General features: G+C 46.5%; 1 protein-coding gene and 1 long non-coding RNA gene across 6 annotated transcripts; one reads left to right on the top strand and one right to left on the bottom strand.

Moving 5' to 3' along the window:
• Positions 1 to 646: 646 nt before the first annotated feature.
• LOC129201753 (uncharacterized) lies at positions 647 to 2932 on the bottom strand. Its single transcript, XR_008575482.1, has 3 exons — positions 2800 to 2932; positions 982 to 1083; positions 647 to 901 (listed from the first exon to the last, which is right to left on the bottom strand). It is a non-coding gene; the product is annotated as an uncharacterized LOC129201753 (long non-coding RNA).
• Positions 2933 to 16205: 13273 nt separating this feature from the next.
• Positions 16206 to 22171, top strand: LOC129201749 (zinc finger protein 239-like). 5 transcript variants are annotated; one of them, XM_054813427.1, is made up of 4 exons: positions 16406 to 16543; positions 17154 to 18147; positions 21197 to 21377; positions 21655 to 22171. In XM_054813427.1, the coding sequence occupies exons 2-4, from the start codon at positions 17165 to 17167 to the stop codon at positions 21745 to 21747; spliced, it is 1257 nt and encodes a 418-aa protein (XP_054669402.1). In that variant the 5' UTR covers positions 16406 to 16543; positions 17154 to 17164; the 3' UTR covers positions 21748 to 22171. The 5 variants fall into 5 exon arrangements, with proteins under 5 accessions (XP_054669401.1, XP_054669402.1, XP_054669400.1 ...); XM_054813426.1 differs by lacking the exons at positions 16406 to 16543; positions 21655 to 22171 and adding an exon at positions 16206 to 16306 and having other exon boundaries at positions 21197 to 21611; XM_054813425.1 differs by lacking the exon at positions 21655 to 22171 and having other exon boundaries at positions 21197 to 21611.
• The last annotated feature ends 528 nt before the right edge of the window (positions 22172 to 22699 follow it).

Here is a 22699-nt window from a genome sequence, read left to right on the forward strand (position 1 = left end):
TGTAGTTTTAGTAATTATGCTGGCCTAAGAATCAGCTAAGGTCACCTAAAGTTCTAAGCCTTCCTGAATGAAGGAAGGTTTTGCAAATGGATGCTGTGAACAGAGATGCAGTTAAATTAAACACCTTCACATAAGCATGTTGCTTACCTCTATATGACTCACTTAACAGGAGTTGCTTAAAGCATCCCTGATGGTTTTATCATTAGCTTCAGCTCATTAGGAGAGGTCCAATTGCCCAAGTAAATATTAAAGACATAGCAGGTAGAAAAATATGCTGGAGTTTTATGCATTATCTTATATATGGATGTTGCACTTAACTACACCCTGGTGATAAAGATCTCTTGAGCTGCCTTGACAAAATACATTACTGGCCAAAACATCTGCATGCTGCAACAAGTGAATGGGCTGTGGATTTGATCAACTGCTATTTGCTGATGCATCTGAGGCATGGATCTTTCCAACTCTGAGTGTACGGTCAGCATTTTAACAGGTACTACAATTACAACATTACAACACAGAGATGACATGTTTGATTAAGAAAACAGTAGTCACATGTGTTTGCATTGGGTACATTCACGGCACAAAGCTGATCAAGTTGTTGAAGCTGCAGGATATTGAGAGACTGGCAGCTGAGTAGCAGGCAAAACTCCAGGAGCAGATGACTGGGATAAGAGACCGGCATTTTCAGGGAGGAGACTGCTGGGATTAAGAAGGGGAAAAGAAAGGGACGCCACAGCAGCCGCCTGCCGTCCTAGCAGAAGTCCTAAACTATAGACGTTTGAATTAATGAGATCATTGCCTGGGAGGAGTATATTCAGTTGTTTCTGAATTTCTTGCAGGACCTGCAGCTGACTTTGCTGATTCAGAAGCAGCATATCCATATTTTCCCTCATTTTCTTCACTGTACAGAGAGAAGAGAATGTTAATGCTTTCTATGTAAAAATACTTTACGTGGCAATTTAGAAGCCTTTTTATACTTACACTCTTCAAGAAGAAGGTTCAAGTGATCCTTCTCACATTTCTCTGCACCACACCTTTGCTCTTCTTTATGATGCAGAGATGTAAATTCAGAATAGTTTGCATCTAAATAGAAGATAGTGTAAGTCAAGAGCCCACTTTATCACCAATTACTAGGTCAGCAGTTTAAATATGCTTTCACACAAGGAAAAGGCAGCTCAGTAACAACCCTTCCTCTCACTCATATTTTAAACATAAAACTTCATTCAAATCACTTGTCCCAGACTAAGCCAAACCAGAACAAAGACTAGGCAGACATAGCCCCCTGAAACAGACCTGGATTTTATCACAATCAAGATACCTTCCTCTTGGTTCCTCCCCATCTCTTTTCTTTTTTTTTTTTTGTTTTGTTTTTGCTGGGAGGGGGAAGGAAGCCAAGCTGGAGCAGGGGAGCTCTTAAGGAATAGGACAGCTAAGATTTTGTAAAAATGAACTTAAGTTATAAATACATAAACCTGTTCTTTGAAATCACATCAGATACAGAAATCAATCTTCATTTCTACTCCACACATAACAAGGCCAATGTGGCATATGTTTGATCATAAAAGCAGTTTTATTACAGAGCTTCAATTACAATGATGCAGTAGCTAACAGTTACTCCAGAGTAAGTTTGCACAATTTCTTTTGAAGCAGGTATAGTATTAGGCTGATCTGTTATTAATTATTGGCCATCTGCCAAGGTAAAAATGAGACTACATTTTTTTCTTATGAATTATAAACTCTTACATCTAAAAAAAAAAAACCCGAACCCACACTATTAAAAGCCCTCAAGGGGACAAAAAAAAAAAAAAAAAAGCATCAGGAGTGTAAGGTCCCACCTTTAGGGCTCCTTAGCAGAGTTACTAGGCCACCTCTCTGTATCTATGGACTGAGTGGTCTCAAACCCTACCTTAGGAATTCAGTTCTGCCATTTCATTATAACTTCATTATTACTTCCATTGTTAAGATGAAAGGCTCTCCTGCTCAGATTTTTTTTCAGGAGGAAAAACCTCACACACAAAACATGTTTTTCTCATATGGACTCATGTCTTAATTGCCCTGCTGTTACATGACCTGGTGGTCAAGACTCCAACACCCAAAACAATTCTATGGGTGGCTAGGCAAGACCCAAGACTAAAAATTAAAACATTTTGGACCAAGTATAAAGGGACTGTCCATGTAAAGCTACACCAACAGAAAAAACCCACAATGCCAGTTTTTATCCCACAGTTTCTGGTCATGACAAGAACATGGAATAATTGCAAAATCCAGAAAACTCCCTACATTAAACAATCACCTTGCCTGACGGCTTGTGCGATGCTAAGGGTATTACGGGTGGCCAGCGGAGACTTCCCACTACAGACAATGAAAAGCTGCTCATTTAATAGCCACATATAACAAAAATTAGCCACTAGAGATTACCAAGGCCCTGATTCGCAATCTAAATCCTTTCCACGTCCCTAAGCTTAGTATTTTGTTGGCTAAGCGCTTCTGAAGATCTAGGGATAGACATCAGGCAACACTATGAAGCAGAATTAGCGGGATCTCAGAGCTGTGCAGTCTTAAGGTCCCAGGCAGCCTTCACGGCAAAGCCTAAATTTCAACTTTAGCATTTTCAAGGCACTTCTTCAAATGACAGAGATAAATATATTATATTGGAAGGGAAAAACAAACAAGCCCCACTCACATTCACTGCAAGGAACGGGGAAGCATTTAGGAACAAACAGAGACCACAGTATCTGATACATCCCCTGTGAGTGTGTACAGCTTGAAATAAAACTCACCAGATTTTAATTCAGTTACCTGCTGTGTATTCACTGGGTCTCTCTCTCAAATGAATCCGTTGATGTCTGATGAAGTTTGAGCACAGACGGAAGCTACTTCCACACTCGGTACACCTATAGGGCTTCTCATCTATATGGACCCTCTGATGCTGGAAGAGTGCTGCGCTGCCACTGAAGCTTTTCCTGCACGTGGTGCAGGAAAAGGCTTTCTTTTTTGCATGGGTTTTGCGGTGAGCGATAAGGTTTGAGGTACGGCTGAAGGTTTTCTCACATTCCTTGCACTTGTAGGGCCTCTCCCCCGTATGGATCCTCTGGTGCACCACCAGGTTGGCCTTCCTGCTAAAGCTCTTCCCACATTCTATACACTCAAATGTTTTTTCTCTCGTATGGGTTTGCAGGTGGTTCAGAAGCCTGGAGCACCCCTTAAAGCCCTTCCCACATTCTGTACACTTGTAGGGTTTCTCTTCTGTCTGTGGTTTTTGGCCATCAGCAATGAGGGCAAGTTTCCTGAAGCCTCTTTTTTGGTGAGGGGGTTTATTACAGGCTGCCCCCCTGTCTGGGCTGTGGGCATCAGGTAGCTGACACAGTACATCTTGCTTAAGGTCTTCAGGGATGTCTCTGTCTTCCTCATGGTCACTCAAAATGGAGTCCCCTGATGGAGTAAGAGAGCAATCGGACAGTCCTCCTTCCCTAAGGCAGATAAGCTGCTCCTTGCAAAATAACTGAATTTCTCAGGCCTAGCATCACCTTGCACCAGACTTCCCTTTTCCAAAGTGGAAGGGAAATGATTAAGATTGAGACAAGAAAAAAAAAAAAAAAAAAAAAGTGGCACAGGGAAGGAGAGGTAAGAAACCTACCTCTTCTCTTCCTTCCCCTCCCCATTTCCTTGTTCTCTTGTTCTTCCTCCCCTCAGGGAATGGCAAAGGAAGACTGCCAAAGTGAAGGCAGGCAAAGGAACATGCTGAAACATCTTACTCGTTTAAAAAGAAAAAATTTAAAAAATCTACTTTTAGCTATTTGTTCCTGCAGACTTTGCTCAAAAGCCTTCTGGCCTGCTAAATTAGTACTAAAATTCTGTTTTAAAGCTCTGCATTTAGGTAGGGATGGTTCAACACTAAAAAAAGTCCCTTAACCTAAAAATGAACAGAGAGGTTGAGGTTGTTTCTCACTTGTGTTAGTTAATATTTACTGAAAAATTTTAAATTACTTCTTTTACAGGTTGGCATGTCAGGATTTTTTCCCTAATTATCACAAAAACAGTTGTACTTATTATAGGGATATGGTCTATTCATGCATCAAAAGTCAAAGGAGTTAAATGTTTATTGATAAAAAATTAACTAATTGACAATTAACTATTACTATCTCTTTTGTTTCTAGAGCTAGCATGACACCTACTTTTCTTATAGTGACAAGTTAAATAAATTGCATTCCAAGGAAGTTCACAGGAAACTCAAAACGTGGCCCTTTCTTTCCTAAAGAGTGCAACCTATATATTTAACGAATAAATATGTTTCATCATGTACCTCACAGTAAGCTTTGGTTATCTTACTCTGCTGATTAAATTTTATATTTCCATCAGTTCAGCATTAAAAGAATTATAAGCATCACCTGACACATACTTATCCAAGTTTGATTTTTTGCAAGCATCTCAAGACATTTACTGTTAATCCAAATAGAGGACTTAGCCATTAGCATCTCTGATCTAGCATTAAAATATTCAGTTACTCACACTACATATACTTCCATTTAACACATCAAGTTTGATTATTCCACTAACAAAGAAACAGGCTTTCTACATTCAAGGTAAAACTGCAGTGTAGAGACCTCTATAACGCCAAGGAATAAAATTCTTAAGTAACATGCCCTTGAAGAAACAAAATGATCTCTATTTACATAGCCACAACTGCCAAGATGTAAATACCAGCAATAAAACAAATAATCCCACTCACTGAGGGAGGGGGGGCCTCATCTTTTACATCAAGGAATTACACCCAAGAGGCAGCTTCCTCCCAGAGGGATGAAGAAGACTCCTTTTAGCAGGAGCAGTCATTCCCTCACTGTACAACCAAGCTGCTGATTATTCCCAGATGCCCAAGCAGAGATCACAGGTCTCTCAACAGTGAAATGGGAACCAAACGACCCTCCATTCCCATCCACAGCTAGTGCTGGGGAGTCACTGTGCAACTCCCTCAAACCTTCCTCACCCACAAAAAAGCCTGAAAAAGAGTAGTACACTGCCCTTCCTCCACTCCAAATGACCTGTATGTCTGATTTTAAAACAGCTACTAGAAACCCACAGCAGAAAGAAACACAAAGTACCACCAACCACCTTGCCCCAGCATAGCATGCCATGCCACCCTAGCAACCTAGGACAGAGCAGCCACCTGAGAAGCAGGAACACAGTGTTCCCAGCACCTGTCGGTGCAGCCTCAAGCTTCCTTCCCTCTGTGATTTAACTAGCAGAGTTTACATCTCACCTGCACATCCTGCAGTATCACTTTTCCCAGGCTCCCGGAGAAGAGAGAATACAGACTCTAGTACTGGCTCCATCTAGAAGAACAGAGGAGACCTGGAGCATGAAACCTTCCTCACACAGACGGGAGAAAAAAGGGGAGAGGGCAAACACAGGTGCAGTGCATTTTGGCAGTACCCACAGGTGCCTAAAAGGGGCAAACCCACACGTGCTATATAACACCACCTAAAAAGATATAATAGTTTTCTAGAAAGACCTGAAGTTTGGTGGCTGGACAGCTTAATCAAGAGATCAGTGTGATAAAAAGCTGTATCATCTAACCTCAACCTCCCTCCTAACACCAACAAGCTGCATCATCTCCCAGTACAGGATCCCACTCCTCTTTCAGCCTCAACACCTCGTGCTTCTTCCCAACCTTTAATACACCCCGGGCAGCTAACAGCCTCCCCTTCCCTCCGGAGCCGCTCCACCCCTCCCCGAAAGCCTCTGAGCAGCACCGCAACCTGCCCCAGGCCTGCTTTAGGGCTGCCGGACGAGCCCGACCCCCTCCCGATAGCTACCCCGGGCCCGTACCTTCCCTCCCGCGGGCTCCCGGGCCGGCTGCTGGGGCAGGGGCTCGGGCTTTACTCCTCCCCGGGCCTGCTGCTGGCTCTGCCCCGCGAGGGGAAGGCAGCACCTGGCACAAGGGAAGCGGTGCGCCCCACCCCTCCTCCCCTGCATGGGGCTGAAAGGCCGGGGGAGGTGGGGGAGACGCAGGGCGGTGGGCCCGGGCCGTGGGCCGCTAGGGCTGCTCCCCGGCCGCCTCGTGGCCGCCTCCCCCAGCGCTTGCCGCTCGACCAGGGCTGCCGATCTACCATCCTTAGCCTGCTGAGCCGCCCCAGGCCCCCGGGGAGCCCTGCCCCGGCGGCGCTGCCGCCGTGCCCGCTGCGGGGGGTAACAGCTGCTGGGGTCGGCGCGGTGGGGCAGGCGCCCTGGCTGCTGCCTGCTCACCGGGCACCCCTGGGGTTTGCCCTTCGGTGCCGACACCGCCTCACTTCGTGATTCCATTACCTTGCCCTCTGGCCACCCTCGTTGGGTTCATCCGGGCTCACCACGGGGTCACTGTGAGAGGGGGCTGTTTTGCTCATCACCTGCACGGCACAGAGCGTAAGCCAGACTCCGCTTCTCCTCTGAGGATGGACAGCATTGCCCTGGTAGAAGCGCTAGCTTTTCTCCACGGGCTTTCGTGCCTGGTGGGGCACAGCTTGGCAAGGCGAGAAAGGAAAGAAGGTGAAGAGGAAGACCTGCCCTATCGTGACAGAGAACACACAGCAGCTACCGCGGCAAAGAGAGGGCCCTGAAACTCAAGAGCTCAGAAATGACAGATGTCGTGGTCACCCTTTCACACGGAGCTTCAGGAACCAACCGCCCTGCACCAACTCTCCTCAGGGCAGCCCCGCTCCTCTCCCCTGCCCTCAGGCTCCCTCGCCAGCAGGGTGACCAAACACGCTGGAAGGCATCCCCGCCCTGCACGGGGTGCTGTGCTCTGCACCCTCCCCACAAGCTCCATGAAGTAGTCACACCTCCCTCACGGCACACGCTTCCTCTAAAACACGCCTGGATGGGTGCTGTTTTACAGACTTGCATGTGCTCCAAAGGGAATGCTGCAGGCTCGCAGCGGAGAAGGGCAGGAGAAGTGATTCTGGCTCTGCTCCTTCGTTTCCCGGGTTCTCTGGGTACTGAGCTTCGCCTGCAGTTTTTCCATGAGCTGGCCTTTTCCACAGCTTAAATTGCCCCATAGTTCTGCTTCCCTGTTTTATCCAGGGATATCCGCAATTCGTTTTCACTGACCTTCTTTTCCATACCATGTGCACACAGATCAAGAGCTCAGAGAACAAGGCAGGCTGCATCTTTTCATTCGAATGTGGAAACAAAATCTTCTCCACACGCGCGTTATAACAGAATATTCTGTTTGCTTTCAACAACTGTTCCTTTCCAAAAGATGGTTAAAGTCCGTCAAAGCTGATATATTCCAAAAAAGTATTTCAGTTTTGTTAAAACAGTTTTTAGAGAAAGAAATACTTGCTGTAAAAACTTTCTCTGTAATTATACCTGAGAGTCAAATATAATTGCATAACTCCAAAAATTAAGTTAAAACGTAAAATATCATTGTATTTGCTTGCAAAGGCCACAAGAGTTAACTGCCACTCCCTTCCTACCACATCTCTTACTCCCCTCATCTTCCGTGAAAAAATTAAGGAATTCTCCTAGGAAGCGCCAGTTCACCTTACTCTTGAGACAGAGGTTCAGAGGAAGACTAAATCCTTCTTTCCTCCAGAGGAGGCTTTTCTTCCCTTACAGTTCCTCCTCCTTTCTTTCTGAAAGGCGAACACACCTACTAGGGAAGAAATAAAGCAGCCAGCATATGAGTAGAGATCATGACTGACCTGTGAGAGAATCAGTCCGAGAGTGACTGCAAATAATTATGGCCGTAATTCCATCTCAGCAGTGCACAGCTACTTGGGATGTGCAGGTACCCAGGATCTCAGTGGCATCTGTCAGGTCACCAGAGGATAACAAATTTATCAGTTTAAGTATTATGTACCATCCTTTTTTTCCTTAAATAAAGAAGCAGAAGTTATGGCCAAAATAATTTTTCCCTCTCTTAAAATTCAGTGGTTGTCTAATTTTAGGTGTAATGTATGAAAAAACCAGCAGGTGGAGATGTACTCTTGTACTATGTTTATATTACAATAGCTTCTTGGTGACCTTGTACTGGATGGAGACATGACTGTACTTTGGTACAAAATGAAACAGTGCTTCCTGCCACAAACAACTTGTGCTAGAGTAACATTAATGCAATTCCCTCAAATGGAAAGCACTTTCATATATAATAAACTCTAGCGTGATTTATTGCATGTTTTCACCATTTATAATTGAATATGACCCAAATTCCAGCTTTCCAAAATCATCCAGGATAAAAAAGGGTCACCACATTCCCAAGGAAACTAAGAAATTACACAAAGCATGGCTATACACAGTATGGCTATTTGAATAACTGAGGATGCCAAGAACGCTACTTAAAAACACCTGAAAAATTGTAATGTACAAATAATTGGAAAAGCATCAAATGAGTTTAACATTAGGATTAAGGCATGATTCGCCACATTTATTTTTACTCCATGCATTTTGGTTTTGGTAGTATATTGTAGATGCATTTTGGAGTTTGGCAGGCTCCTTGGTTTTGGGGATTTTCTTGTTTTTCAAGGAAGAATAATGAAGTGAATTTCTCAAATGCAAAGGATTTGATTTTTGGTGATTGTAAACCATGTTTACAGGATAGGATAATCTATCACACATGGGAAGCAGGAAAAGACTTGAAAAGCCATGGTGAATATCAGCAGCACATAAGCTCCAATGGTGATGCTGGGGTGAAACAGCTAACATAACGCACAGAAGCATAAACCAAGGAACACTGCATAAAACCAAAGACACTCAAAATATTCACCCCTATTTGTCACTCAGGCAATTACTACAGCAGTAACAGATTAGCTACTGGGTTTGAAGAAAGAACTTATACAAAGTTCCTTGGCATGCATTAAGCAAGAAGTCAAACTATGAGTCATCCTCTCTGTCATTTGCTGGTACCCCCATAGAATCTATGGAAATACTAATAAACAAAGGATATCAGAACTTGCAGGCTTGAATAAACTTTAGTAGCAGGAAGAGGGTGAAAATGCAGAAAGATGGAAGTTCTGCCTTCAAGAAACAAGGAGTGAGGCTGGGAGATTGTGTGGCTACATGGAGGGCTCTCATTTAAAAGCCTCAGGGAGCGTTCCCAGCACCAATGGACAGATACCTCCTTCTAGGAGCAAGTCCTGACCCACCAGAAACTTTGGGGCAGCCAAGCTGTGGGTTATCTGCCTCGTACAACAGATGCAGGAGTTAATTCAACACACACACACACACACTCTGTAAATCAGTAGCACTTCATTAGCTTAAATAAGTAGACAAACTAATAAAAAGCCCTTCCCCAACAAATCTAGTCATTAAACTTTGATTTAGCAGAAATTTAACAAGAAATATAACAGCAGATAACACTTGTGTTAAGGACTGATTGTACTCAAAAGCAGAGATTTTCCATTTTAAATGGAAGCCCTTTAAATGGCTTCAGAGGTATGAAAGAGTAACAATTTCAGAAAAGGGCATCTTTAACCCATGGGGGAAACAATTTGGCTCCACGGCAAAACAGGTTGAAAAGCCTGATTTAATATCCTCCAAATCTGCCACCACCTGGGCAACCTGGGAAACAGCATTTCAGCCAAACACAGGGAGACATCACTCTGTCTCACCAGGACTGGCAGAAAAAAAACTACCGAAGCCATGGGATAACTCCGAAATGTCCCACCTGAAAAGCCAGAGGGTTCTGAAAACTGGTGAATTCTGAAAAGTAAGGTAAGATTTCCCCTGTGTTGAAAGCAATAAGTCAGGCACTTCAGAGGTTTCCAGAAGTCATCCCAGGTAAATCTCAGTGGGAGCTGGAGATCTAAAGCCTTTAGAATCCCTTGGCTTCTCAGCAGGGATGCACTAGCATCCCACGCTTACCCTGTATGTCCTGAGACCAGGGTATTATTTATTTATAAGCTGCATGAGTAAAAGGAATATGAAGACTAGAAAATTACTCCTTCGCTAACCTCCCAGTAAAGAAGCCAGTAAATGGATTTAGAGCCAGGGTAAGCAAAAGAGCCTCTTCTTTTGTGCTTAGAAAAAGTGAATTAAAGGAGAATTATTGGAAACTACCACTAATGTTGGTGTAGGCATCATGATGACTCAGGAGACAAAGAATCACAGACGGGGTGGATGATAATGCAGTATTGAAGCCACAGTCTGGCCCAACAAAGCCTTGATCCGATGTAGTGACATATTTTCATTTGCACGTGCATCCTGGAGCATGTAATTCACAAAGATAAACACACGCGCACGCGCACACACATATATATCTCCACCTGTGCTCAGCTACATGAGGATCTGCTCACAGTTTAGATAAGAAATCAACTGAGGAATTTCGCAGTACCTACTGATGGGCACATGTCTGTGTCGTGGCTCTGGGACTCGCTCTCCAGGACTGTAGAACTATTGGTAGATGCTACAAGTCTCACACATAAAAAAGGCACAGATTGATACACTGATAATAACATTCATATCCACAAATGAGAGAAGTGTTTTAGGGTGCTCCCTCCAGGCTCTGGAGTGCCGGCTTCATTTCCCTGCCCTGCCATTGGTACCTTGCACAAGCTGTGTAGTGCCAGAGCCACTCATATTTAACTGTCTGCCATTTGTTGACTGGTGCAACTAGACCTTTATCTCTGTTCCCCAGTCAAGTGTTTAGTAAAAATCAAATTTCCTTACCTCCTAGGGAAGAAGTAACTTGTCTAAGACTGTGAATATAACTCATCTAAGACTGTGAAGTGTTTTACCTTCTGCACAGTAAGGCTCCAGGTCCATATTCCAGGACTAAAGTGGAGTGGAGCAAGAACAAGAACAAGGACCAACAAAAAACCAACCTAATGTATCTGGAGCAAAGTGTTCATTGCCTGTGAGATGAAAAATTAACTCTGTCCTCCTTAGCTGCATAAGATATCTACTCAGCTGGCAATCATTTACTAGCTACATCTGTCCATAACAGTATCAGCTAAACTCTGGATGTGAAAACTGAACCCTGACACAAGACAGACTCTGTCATCAAGACTGTAGATGGCAAGATTATTACTGCCCGGGGGACTCCACATTTCAAACAGCATGGGATGATACTGACTAAAATTATATGGTTTTCATTCCACGTGAAAGGAGCAAATGTTCTTGCTCCTCCGTGTGAAGTACAAATTATGTGTCCGACGTGGTTTTCTTTAAAGAGGAGTAATCACAAATCCAAACAGATTTGAAGGCTAATACCACAAGGTGGATAGAGGTTTCTCAGCTAGGGTGCCTTCTGCAGCAACAGACCCAAACCACTATGCACAGATGAGCAGCATCTGTATATAATCATGAAATAGCTACATCAGTAACCACCAAGCACAGCAGTTTCAGCAAACCAACACAGGGCAAGAGGTGGGTATAAATCCAGGACAAAACCGGAGATAATGGCAAAGTCGCAGCAGTAACCAGCTAATACATCTGGACAGATATGGCCATGACAAAATAAACAAGAGTGCTGAAAAAGCTTCAACCCTCAGCTCACTTCAAAGTCCCGAAAGAGACCAAGCATATAAGTCTACAGGGAATCAACAGGACACCTTCCGATGCAGCCAGGAGAACTGCAGTGGGCAGAAGGAAATTCTCCATCCACACAAGCAAGAAAAGGGAAACTGGTTTGAGGACTATTATTCTTCACAGTCTGTGAGACCTGGAGAGCCACAGCTGAATCGTGCCTGACAAACTTGGTGGCCTTCTATGATGGGGTTACAGCGTCAGTGGATAAGGGAAGGGCAACTGACATCATCTACCTGGACTTGTGCAAGGCATTTGACACTGTCCCACATGACATCCTTGTCTCTAAATTGGAGAGACATGGATTCGATGGATGGACCACTCGGTGGATAAGGAATTGGCTGGATGGTCGCACTCAAAGAGTTGTGGTCAACGGCTCAATGTCCAAGTGGAGAACGGTGACGAGTGGTGTTCCTCAGGGGTCAGTACTGGGACTGGCAGTGTTCAACATCTTTGTCAGCGACATGGACAGTGGGATCGAGTGCACCGTCAGCAAGTTTGTCGACGACACCAAGCTGTGTGGTGTGGTTGACACGCTGGAGGGAAGGGTTGCCATCCAGAGGGACCGTGACAGGCTGGAGAGGTGTGCCCGTGCGAACCGCATGAAGTTCAACAAGGCCAAGCGCAAGGTCCTGCATGTGGGTTGGTGCAATCCCAAGCACAGCTATAGGCTGGGCAGAGAATGGATTGAAAGCAGCCCTGGGGAGAAGGACTTGGGGGTATTGGTTGATGAGAAGCTCAGCATGAGCCGGCAGTGTGCGCTTGCAGCCCAGAAAGCCAACCGTGTCCTGGGCTGCATCAAAAGAGGTGTGACCAGCAGGTCGAGGGAGGTGATCCTGCCCCTCTACTCCGCTCTGGTGAGACCCCACCTGGAGTACTGCATCCAGCTCTGGGGGCCCCAGTACAGGAGAGACATGGAGCTGTTGGAGCGAGTCCAGAGGAGGGCCACGAAGCTGATGGGAGGGATGGAGCACCTCTCCTATGAGGACAGGCTGAGAGAGTTGGGATTGTTCAGCCTGGAGAAGAGAAGGCTCTGGGGAGATCTAATTGCGGCTTCCCAGTACCTGAAGGGGCCTACAGGAAAGATGGTGAGGGACTGTTTACAAGGGCATGTAGAGATAGGACAAGGGGTAATGGGTTTAAGCTGAAGGAGGGTCGATTTAGATTAGATGTTAGAAAGAAATTCTTTAATGTTAGAGTGGTGAGGCACTGGAACAGGTTGCCCAGAGAGGTGGTGGCTGCCCCATCCCTGGAAGTGTTTAAGACCAGGTTGGATGGGGCTTTGGGCAACCTGGTCTAGTGGAGGGTGTCCCTGCCCATGGCAGGGGGGTTGGAACTAGATGATCTCTGAGGTCCCTTCCAACCCTAACCATTCTGTGATTCTATGATTCTATGAATGTAGTAAATGGCCACAACCCGTGATAGATTGTATGGCAAACCACCACAGACTGGTACATAACATGGTATGAATTGCTCAAAGGAAAGAGAGAAGAATCTGCACAGCATTTCAAAGGAGGAGGAGAGGAAGGAAGAACTTGGGGAGCTATCAAGAAGCCAGTGTCCATGACCCAGTCCTTCTGTAAGGCTTTATCTTAACAACAAGGCAGTTTGCTTTGGGAAGTAGAAGGCTGCATGTTATTTGTCAACACATCAGAGGACACAGAGCACTTGAGAGAGAGTCTCGGAAGGGAATGGTGTGAAAGCACGAGCAGCCAGCCAAGTTAATAAATATTTTGTGATTCCGGTTTTTTAACTAGAAATTTTTTTAATAAATCTGAGTGTAATTCCCCCCCCCAGTTAAACTTATTTAAATTACACATTAAAAGATGTCCATCCATTTTAAAGCCCAGATTTACAGTAACCTACAAAAATAATTTGCTTTTTATTACATTGAAAAATAAATTGAAGCACAGTATACCTGTTGCCAGTGTCTTAAAGAAAATGAACCACACTTAGACAGTATTAAAGCCAGAAAGCTTAGTTTACCCTTCCAATCTGAATAATCATTAGGTGTGAGATTTATTACAATTATCATCTCGGTTTCTTAAGCTTTGTTTAATAAATATCTCAACTTTAAACAGAAAGTATTTCTTAGATCTATTAATCATATTTCACTTGCAAGACAAATTGAAAATTCTAGGGTTTTTTCTTTTCAACTATTCCAATTCCACAAACATCTTGTCAAGTCTGGAATAACTAAAGGAATTATTTAATAAATAGGAAGTGTAATTCAACAGTTTACAAAATCATGACATTGAAAATTTATGTGGGTTAAATAAATAAAGAAATGCATGTTAACTTACAGAACTACTTGTGTATATATGTTGTATATTCTCCTCACTAACAAAAAAAGGGTTATTTTGTGAAAAGATTACTCTTACATGAAGATTTTGGAATATTCAGCAAACAATGAGAATCAATCTTTCCTTCAGTGAAGAAAACTCTTAAAAAGTATGCCTACAAAAATATGATTAACATTGCTTACTTAATTCAAATTTGCTCACTTGGTGATTTAAACTATGATTAAAATCCTTCATATAAATTATTTTGGTATGAATTAAACTACTATAAATTATTCACAACAAACCATGCTGCTGTCACCCTCCAGCCTTTTATTGCTGTTATTCCAATGATGCTCACCTCTGCGAGTATTATGTTTCAAAGCTTTTAGCAATGCATCCCTGGACATCTTCCCAGCTTTTCCTTACCCAGTGAGCCGCTGGCTTCATTTCCATTTCCCTCAGCCACGCCACTCCAAAGAAGTGGAAGTACTACTTCTGAGAGACAAAAAACATTCCCAAACTACTACAGGTCTTCTTCCTTTTTCATACCCACTCCCTTGGTATCTCCACCCTCTGTCCTGTCCTAGAGTTAGCATCTTCTTTTGCATCAGCATGCAAATATGCACGTGATCTTCCTCTGTGCTGTACTCCTGCAGCTGCCTTACTGACAACTTGATCTTCCCTACCTGGGACTATTTTCCATTCCAAGTACCGGATCTCTGGGTTGCAGAGAACAGGCTGAACACAATCGCTACTACATTTTCCCTCTTTATCACTTGCTCCTTAAAACTATTTTTCAGGATTTTAAGCTGTGCTCCCTCCTCCAGCTGACTATTCTGGGTACTATGTGGGTATGTACTTCACTGATCCTTCCTTTTGTTTTTCCATCTCATGTGAACACATATTCTTATTTACACAACTAAATTTCTCTCTTCCAATGACTAATTGGAATTGTCCTGGTCAAGGACACTTATCTCAACGGAGCAACATTTGGGTGTAAAGTCTGCAGAACAGAGCTGTTTAGAAGGGACCTGGAATAAATCAGAAAACAATTCAGCAAGCACAGTAAGGACAACAGAACTGTTTACCCACCGTATCAGGTCAAAAGGAAAAGTTGTGGTAAGCTTTTTCAAGGGCACCAAAGCATAAAAAAGTCTTTTGTCTCTTCTGCTTTAAATAACTGTGGAAAACACTAGCATTTAACACCCATTATTTAACAATTGTAGTCAAATTTTTAAGGAATATTCATGTTAGTGTCTAAGCACAGAGACAAGTATCAGTTCAGGTTCTGCAAACGTTTGCATCCAGAGCCAAAAACAGGTGTGTCCTGTCCTCTTGGTTGACTCACTACTTCCAAATGATGTGACTCAACTGCATGAAAGTCTCATGAAATTCTAGGTTACTTTCTTACCTTTTGGTAAATCTAAACTTTTGGGGTTTTTTTGTTTTTCTCATGTGCTCTTGAGTTTTCTTTCATCAAAACAGCCACCGCTTCTCATTTATAGAGCAGTTTGGGAACGCATCAGATGCTGGAATTTGGGAATCACTGAATAGTTTGGGTTGGAAGGGACCTCAAAGATCATCTAGTTCCAAAGGGACACCCTCCACTAGACCACATTGCCCAAAGCCCCATCCAGCCTGGTCTTAAACACTTCCAGGGATGGGGCATCCACAACTTCTCTGGGCAACCTGTTCCAGTGCCTCACCACTCTAACAGTAAAGAATTTCTTCCTTATGTCCACTCTAAACTTACCTCTTTCAGTTTAAAACCATTGTCCCTTGTCCTGCCACTACAGGCCTTGGTAAAAAGTCTTTCTTATAAGCCCCCTTTATATATTGAAAGGCCACCATAAAGTCTTCCCGGAGCCATTCTCTTTATTCTAGAGCTGGAATAAAGAAGTGTGAAGGAGGAAACAGTTGCGATACAAAGACATGCCAGGGAGCGTTAGGCAAAGAAAACAACAGAGGCAACAGAAAAATGTGGCAGTGGCAGGAAGCTTGTGAAGGTTGCGCAGCAGAGAGGCTGTGGGCCAGCAGCGCAAGAACTGGAAGCCACGGCACAGGCAGGGCAGGAGAGGATGGCCAAGGCCCATGACACCTCGTTCCTTTTTGCTTCCCACTGCCGCGTGGTCCCCGACTGAGCGCAGATGCTGCGCTTCCAGAGAGATCCAGCCGTGCCCAGGCCCCGCTATGTGACCGGTGTCGGCACGGCGCCTGGCCGGCGACCTGCTCCACCCTCTCCTCGCTCCTTCCAAGCCCCTGGACGCTGCCAGGAACTGGGGCGCGGGCAGTGCCCCGGGGAGGGGTGGGCAGCAGGGGAAGCCGGCGGCAGGGCACGCCTCGGCAGGGCGGCGGCAGCCCCCCGGGGGAGCAGGCGAGGCTGCGAGGTGCGGCCGGCGGCAGACGCCGCGGGCGGGGAGGGGCTCCACCGGCGGCCGAGCCCAGCCCCGCCGCCGGGCCGGGCCTCGCCTGCTGGGGACTCCTGCAGCCCCGCGTCCGGCAAGGGGGGAACCTCCTGCGGCGCGGTGAGGAGCAGAGGGCAGGGCGGGCCGGGGCCGGAAGGGTTACAACCATAGAGGCCGGCCAGCCGCCTCCCGGGAGCCGCAGGAAGTGCCGGCGGGGCGGGCAGGGAGGCGGGCAGGCCCCGTGCGGGGGAACTTCCCCTCCCCGCGGCCGCTGGCCGCACCGCGCCCAGCCGGGGCTGCGCCCGGCGCCCCCTCCGCCCCGCCCGGGTTGGGTCAGGGCCGCGCCGCCGGGCGGAGGTGAGGCGGACACGGCGGGTCGCCGGCCCCGGGCGGGGGCAGCTGAGGGACCGGGGGCCGGGCTGCGGGGGCGCGCCCGGGGCGGGGGTTGGTTTTCCCGCAGTGTCGCTGCCAGGGCGGCCCCTGGGGGAAGGTGGCGGGGCTCGGGAGGGCAAGTCGGGTGCTGCTGCCAGGCCCCGGCGCTGTCTGTCGGTCTCCCCGCTCTGCCGCCTCCTCCCCCAGCTCCCGGCAGCTCCTTCCCTGGCCCAGCGCCTCGGCCTCCCGTGCCCCGGCCCAGCCCCCTCAGGCGGCGAGCGGGTGGGAGGGGGAAGCTGCCGCCGGCGGCGGTAGGGGCGGGCGCGGGGTGCGCCCCCTCCTCAGCACCCGTGTTGGTTGGGGGGTAGCGGGCGTGGCTGCGCAAGTGGGTGGCAGGGAGAGAGGATGGAGCCGGTCCCGACGCCTTTGCCTGTCCCCTGGAAGCGGCAAAGCTGGGACGGACTGGACGGGAGGATGCAGCACCTGGCCGGGGGCCGTGTGGGGGGCGGCTGCGGTGGCCAGGCTGGGTGAAGAGGGGTCGCTGGCCATGACTAAATATGTTGGTTGTGTCTGGACTCTCCTTCTGTCCCAGCAGGTGATGGGAGCATGAGTGATAATGAGGGGGATCTCCAGCGAGATGGGCCGGAGGCAGCCGGACACTGTGGGGCCATTTCGGACTTTTTCATGAGGGAAGCTTCTCCTCCGGGCTGTGGCCAGGACGTTTCCCGTTCGAGGCCAGACCTTCTCTCCCCAGAGACGGGGCTGGAGAAGACTTCTCGCTGCGGCTTCAGGAAGCGGAAGGAGACAGTGGTGCACCAGCAGGCATTCATGGGAGAGAAGCCCTACATATGTATTGAGTGTGGGCAGAGCTTCAACCGCAGCTCCGACCTGATCCGCCACCAGAGGATCCACACCGGGGAGAAACCTTACATGTGTGCTGACTGTGGCAAAAGCTTCAGCCGACGCTCCCACCTCATCCAGCACCAGCGCGTCCACACGGGTGAGCGGCCGTACCAATGCAAGGACTGTGGGAAAAGCTTTAGCCAGAGCACCCACCTGGTGCAGCACCAGCGCAACCATACTGGCGAGAGACCTTATGTCTGTGCCAAGTGTGGGAGGAACTTCTACCAGAACTCAGGCCTGCTTCGCCACGCCAACTTTCACACGGGTGAGAAACCCTACAAGTGCCCCCAGTGCGGGAAGCGCTTCAGCGACAGCTCCAACCTCATTGCCCACCAGCGGCTCCACACAGGTGAGAAGCCCTACAAGTGTGCTGACTGCAACAAGTGCTTCAGTGAGAGCTCTAAGCTGGTTATCCACCGGCGTGTCCACACAGGTGAGAAGCCATACTTGTGCCCCGACTGCGGAAAGAGTTTCAGCCAGCGCTCGCACCTTGTCCAGCACCGTCGCACCCACACTGGGGAGAAGCCCTACAAGTGTGCTGAGTGTGGGACTTGCTTCAGTGACAACTCTACCCTCATCCGTCACCGTCGGACCCACACTGGGGAGAAACCTTTCAAGTGCTCCCACTGTGGGAAGAGCTTCAGTCGCAACTCCTACTTAGTCTCCCACCAGCGGGTGCATGTGTGGTAGGCAGCGTCACTAGGTGTGGTTTGGGGGTGATCTAGGATGCAGCTCCTGGTCCAGGCCTGTCCAAAATGTGCCTAAGGGACAAGGGGGTGGACAAGGGTGTGACTACACCAGGGGCCCTGGATTATAGGCAGCTGGTCAGAGTAATGCCTTTGGCCCATGTTGCCCTTTTCAGTCACCCCCTCCTCCCAACGCACCTCAGGCATGAACAGAGAGTGAGCAGTGGTTGCAGTGGGTAGTTCTGCATCCCAAGGCCCCATCATCTTCATTTCTCAGTACTAGAATCGGATGCCATCTGCCGTGTGGCCAAGGTGCAGATGTTTTCTCCCACCTCCCTGTGAGAGGTGTCTGCTTGGCAGCCTGAGGAGAGAATGCGCAACGTCAGGTCACGTGGTGAGAAGCTGCTTGGTCACGCAACATATGCACATGTGGTTGTGTCAAGGGAAATAAGATGGGAGATGGGGTCCTTAAGGGGCTTTGTTCCACTCGCAGCTGAAATGTTGTGACCTATATAATATTGCACAGGTCTATGGAAGCTCGCCATGCTTATCTAAGCCAGCAATCAGGAAGGTCAAAGCTAAGTCCTGCTGAGAAGCTGAAGACTCTGCATTATGCATATACAGCATGTGGGCCAACTTGAAGCACAAAGACCACTTGAGTCTGTTTGTAAAAGGAACGTGTAGGCATACCCTGAACCAGAGAAGGCAGGCACGCCTGCAAAGGTTTTCTCCAAATGCTGCTTGGATGGTAGGAACGAGGGAGCTGTGGGATAGGGACAAGGTCCATTCCGGAATCTCAGAACTGGTGGGTAACTGATGTAGAAAGCTATCATACCTGGAGGCTTAAAAAAGAAAAATAATCAGAATTATACTTGCTGCTGCTAAGACTGTGGTACACAACTTGGCAGGTGTATGGAGGTTGCCTGTGACTTTGTTCAGGTGGTCGCCTCATTCTGCAGAATTCGGATTCACAGATACAGTTCAAGTGGGCTGCTGTAAGCTGTGTTGCAAAACAGGGCAGATCAGCAGTGTACTAGGACTGACCTGATTCCATACCAGTGTTTCTCAAGCCTCATTTTGACCAGTGTGTGTGCACATGAGTGTAAATAACATCTGTATGTATGTAGTCACACGTGTATGAACTAGTTTTTATACTAAGTGTATCTTCACACTCACATGTGAGTGATCATGCCTGCACACACCATGGCAGTAGTCAAAATGGCCAGCTGTGTGACACTACACCATATCAGTACTTCTCAAAACATTAAACATACTGTATATGTTAGCATTTCTCAGTAAGAAGCTGGGAGAAATAGGTTTTGTAGCAAAACATCTGAACTTTCATAGCAGGACATTCAGTTTTACACTGATTACTTTGTGTGTGTGTGTGTGTGCGTGCGTGTGTAAAATCTGGAATTGAGTTGTTTTATTTATCTATCTATATAAAAATGTGTGGCCCCTATGGTTGCGAGGGATGACTTCTAAATGTCACTGAGCGTAGTGTTCTCCCTCTCGTTTTACACAGGTACATACAGTGGCAGTTGTAGGATGTACCCCCCTCATGGTTTTAACTACAAGGAATTGCAGTGCAACACTTTGCATTGTTTATATTTTTGACTGTTTTGCTGCTGATCATTTTAGTGACAATACTGACTGGTGTGCTTATCCAGCACTGCTGGAGCTTAGAAAAGGTTTTGCAGTGTACCTTACTAATCCTGCAACTGGCTCCATGGCTTCAGTAGGTCTCTGGAAAAAGGAATGCAGACTGAAGCCAGTGAAAGGACTGGAGCTGTGGTGGGGAAGAGATGAAGGAAATAAAGATGCTAAGAAGTTCCATGGATTTGAGCAGCTGCTGGCCAGGGATGCTTGGGAATGGCTTGCTCTACAGAACTTGCTACTCTTCAAGGGATTGCAGGGATCCTTTCTGCAAGCCCCAAGCCACTTCTTGATGCTCAGCTGCTGACAAAATGTAATTTTCATATAGTTTAATAAAAAGGAGCTATAGGGAGAGCATGAAATTGTTTGCAGCTCCTAGAGGAACAAGGCACCTTTATGTGCAGCTGCTCAGGGAAGTAGAAGGAGCTTTCAGAAATGGGGTAGGCTTTGTTTACACAGGAACCAAAGCCTTCGTTTGCAAATGCACATTTTTGCTCTTAGTTTTGTGTTTGTTTGGGTTTTTTATGAACAGCTTCAAACCAATGATTTTTTTGATTTCTGTTCCACTTCTGGAAAGTGGTTTGGTCATCTAGTTGGTTCCAGAAGCATCAATATCTTAATTTGCTAGCAGACTTTCAGAAGGGATACTGTAGCTCTCAGTTGGTAGGCTCATTTTTAACTGAATTCAAAAATTATGCTGCAGTCCAGCTGTAGAACTGATCAATTTGTGTGGGTCTCTCCCATTCCACTTAAGGTTTCCTAAAGGAAATGTACAGCACTAAAACTCTCTGTTTGGCTGAGAAGCCATTTGCCAAGAAAAGGCATCTTGTGAATGCAACTTTTGTTTTGGCAATCTGAACAGAGTCGCTGTAGCAGATCAATGAAATTGAACTCAAGTCTGCCTATAGCTTAGCTGAACTGAAAGGGAAACCCTCTCACATCGAGATTCTCGTTTGAGAAGCCGGCTGCCCCTGAATATGCCTTCGCAGCAGTCCGCAGAGCATTTCCTTTCTATATGCTTTGTGAAGTGCTGTGTATACTTGACAGTGCTCTATAAATTAAAAGGAATGACATGCATTTATTTCTAAGATCTTTATGAACTTATTTAAAACTGTATGCCAAATCAAAGTGGCCTTAGGGTTCACAGCACATTGCCAGTGCAGTAGTCTTAGCAGCTAGGATTGGATTGCTCACCAATGTAAGCACATTTCTGGAGTTCCTTTCCACAGCCACTGTTAGTTTTCCCTGTTCAGTGTCACTTGGCTGAAATAATTTGCTTCCCCTACCCTGTCTGCCCTTTACTGTTTGTGATCATCTAGCTGGAGAGGAGAATCTGGGCACCACCCTTCCTTTGCTGTTGCAGAAGTTACAGGGTATATTCCTCTTCTTCCAGGGATTTAATCGCTTTGTGGGCAGCACAAACTCATGAGCCAAATCCAGAAGACAGAGGTATGGGCATGTGCACAAAGTCAAGAACCAGAAAGTTAACTTTCACAGCAGCTAGCTCACTGGCTTCTCTACCAGCTGTCTCCTCCCTCAGGATCATAGTGGGAGACTACTGGAAAAAGCAAAAGGTAATTAGCTACTACCGTTCCAGCAGACCTCCATCCCTAGCATGCTCCATCCCAGACCTGTGGTCACCAGCGGGTGCCCAGATCCTCCTGCCAGCTGAGGGAGCTCTGTAGAAAACTGTAAATTCCTGTTGTGCTAATGGTGCTTAGATACTACAGTGAGACTATGGCACTTTAGAAATACCTAAGATAAACAAATGGATGATTGACATCTCTGAAATAAAATTTTTCACCCTAGTGTTTTTTGTTATCCCATCTTTTTTTCTTTCTTTCTCCCCAGAGTGACCTCCTGAGCATCAGTTTCTTGGCCCCTGGCAGGACCAGATTTGGAAATACATGTGTCATCCTTCACAGAGGGATGACTATTACTTAGCACAGCTGCTATGCAGTGCAAATAAGAATCCGCAGGTGAGGGGTGTTCTTAGAGTTGGTCTTCATTTTCATCCAGCATTTCTGCATGAATCTGAAAAGCCAGAGGATGGCACACAGTGCTCACCATTCCTTTATGAAAGTGGCAGAACCTTATTCTGCAGTGACATGCCATTCTGCTGGTAGATGAACCTGGTTCTAGCAGAGCTGCAGCTGCTCTGAGGAGACTATCTTCCCAGTTCTGTCACCTGGGTTGGATAGGATCCAGTTTTCAAGTCCACTGCTGAAAAAAATGTATCTAATAGTGATGACTGAAATACAACTTCTTTTGCATTCCTCTTTGCTTCATTGTTTATGACTGGGAAAACAAATTTCTTTTGATCTTGGACAAGAGGTGTGTTTTGTGTGTTTAATAAATTTTTAAAAGTATTTTATGTGTAATTTCTAAAGCATTTTTTGAGAAATCTCAAGGAAAAGTGCCCCTGCATGCACAGCAAACTGTTCTTTCTGACCCTGTTTCCTCTTTACCCCAACAATGCTGGTCTGAATAGCCAGAGACACAACAGCAGTAGCCCCTATGTCTGAAAAAAGGAAAATACAGGTTATTTCAGGAGACAGAGCAAACAGACACCAAAGAGGCATTGCTGGAGTAGTCTGCTTTGCTGCTTATGCCCTCGTGTCCCAAGCTCTGAAGGGCCTTTACCCTTTCCATGCCAAACCTGATGTATCTCACAAGTAGGCTGATCCACCTCTCAACTGGCCCTCCCTTTTCTCATTCCAGTGCTTGCTGGTTTTCTTAGTAGAAAAATCATGAATGCCCCTGATAACACTGCTTTTGCAGTCCTGATGGACTTTGACAACTGGCTGGTTTTTTTCTCGCAGGCCTGACCTGTTTCACGTGAACAGACACGAGACCCTAGGAACCACACAGTGTAGGAGCCAGACTTCTTAGGGGA

The sequence above is a fragment of the Grus americana genome, chromosome 1, assembly GCF_028858705.1.
Source record: "Grus americana isolate bGruAme1 chromosome 1, bGruAme1.mat, whole genome shotgun sequence".
Classification (NCBI taxonomy): domain Eukaryota; kingdom Metazoa; phylum Chordata; class Aves; order Gruiformes; family Gruidae; genus Grus; species Grus americana.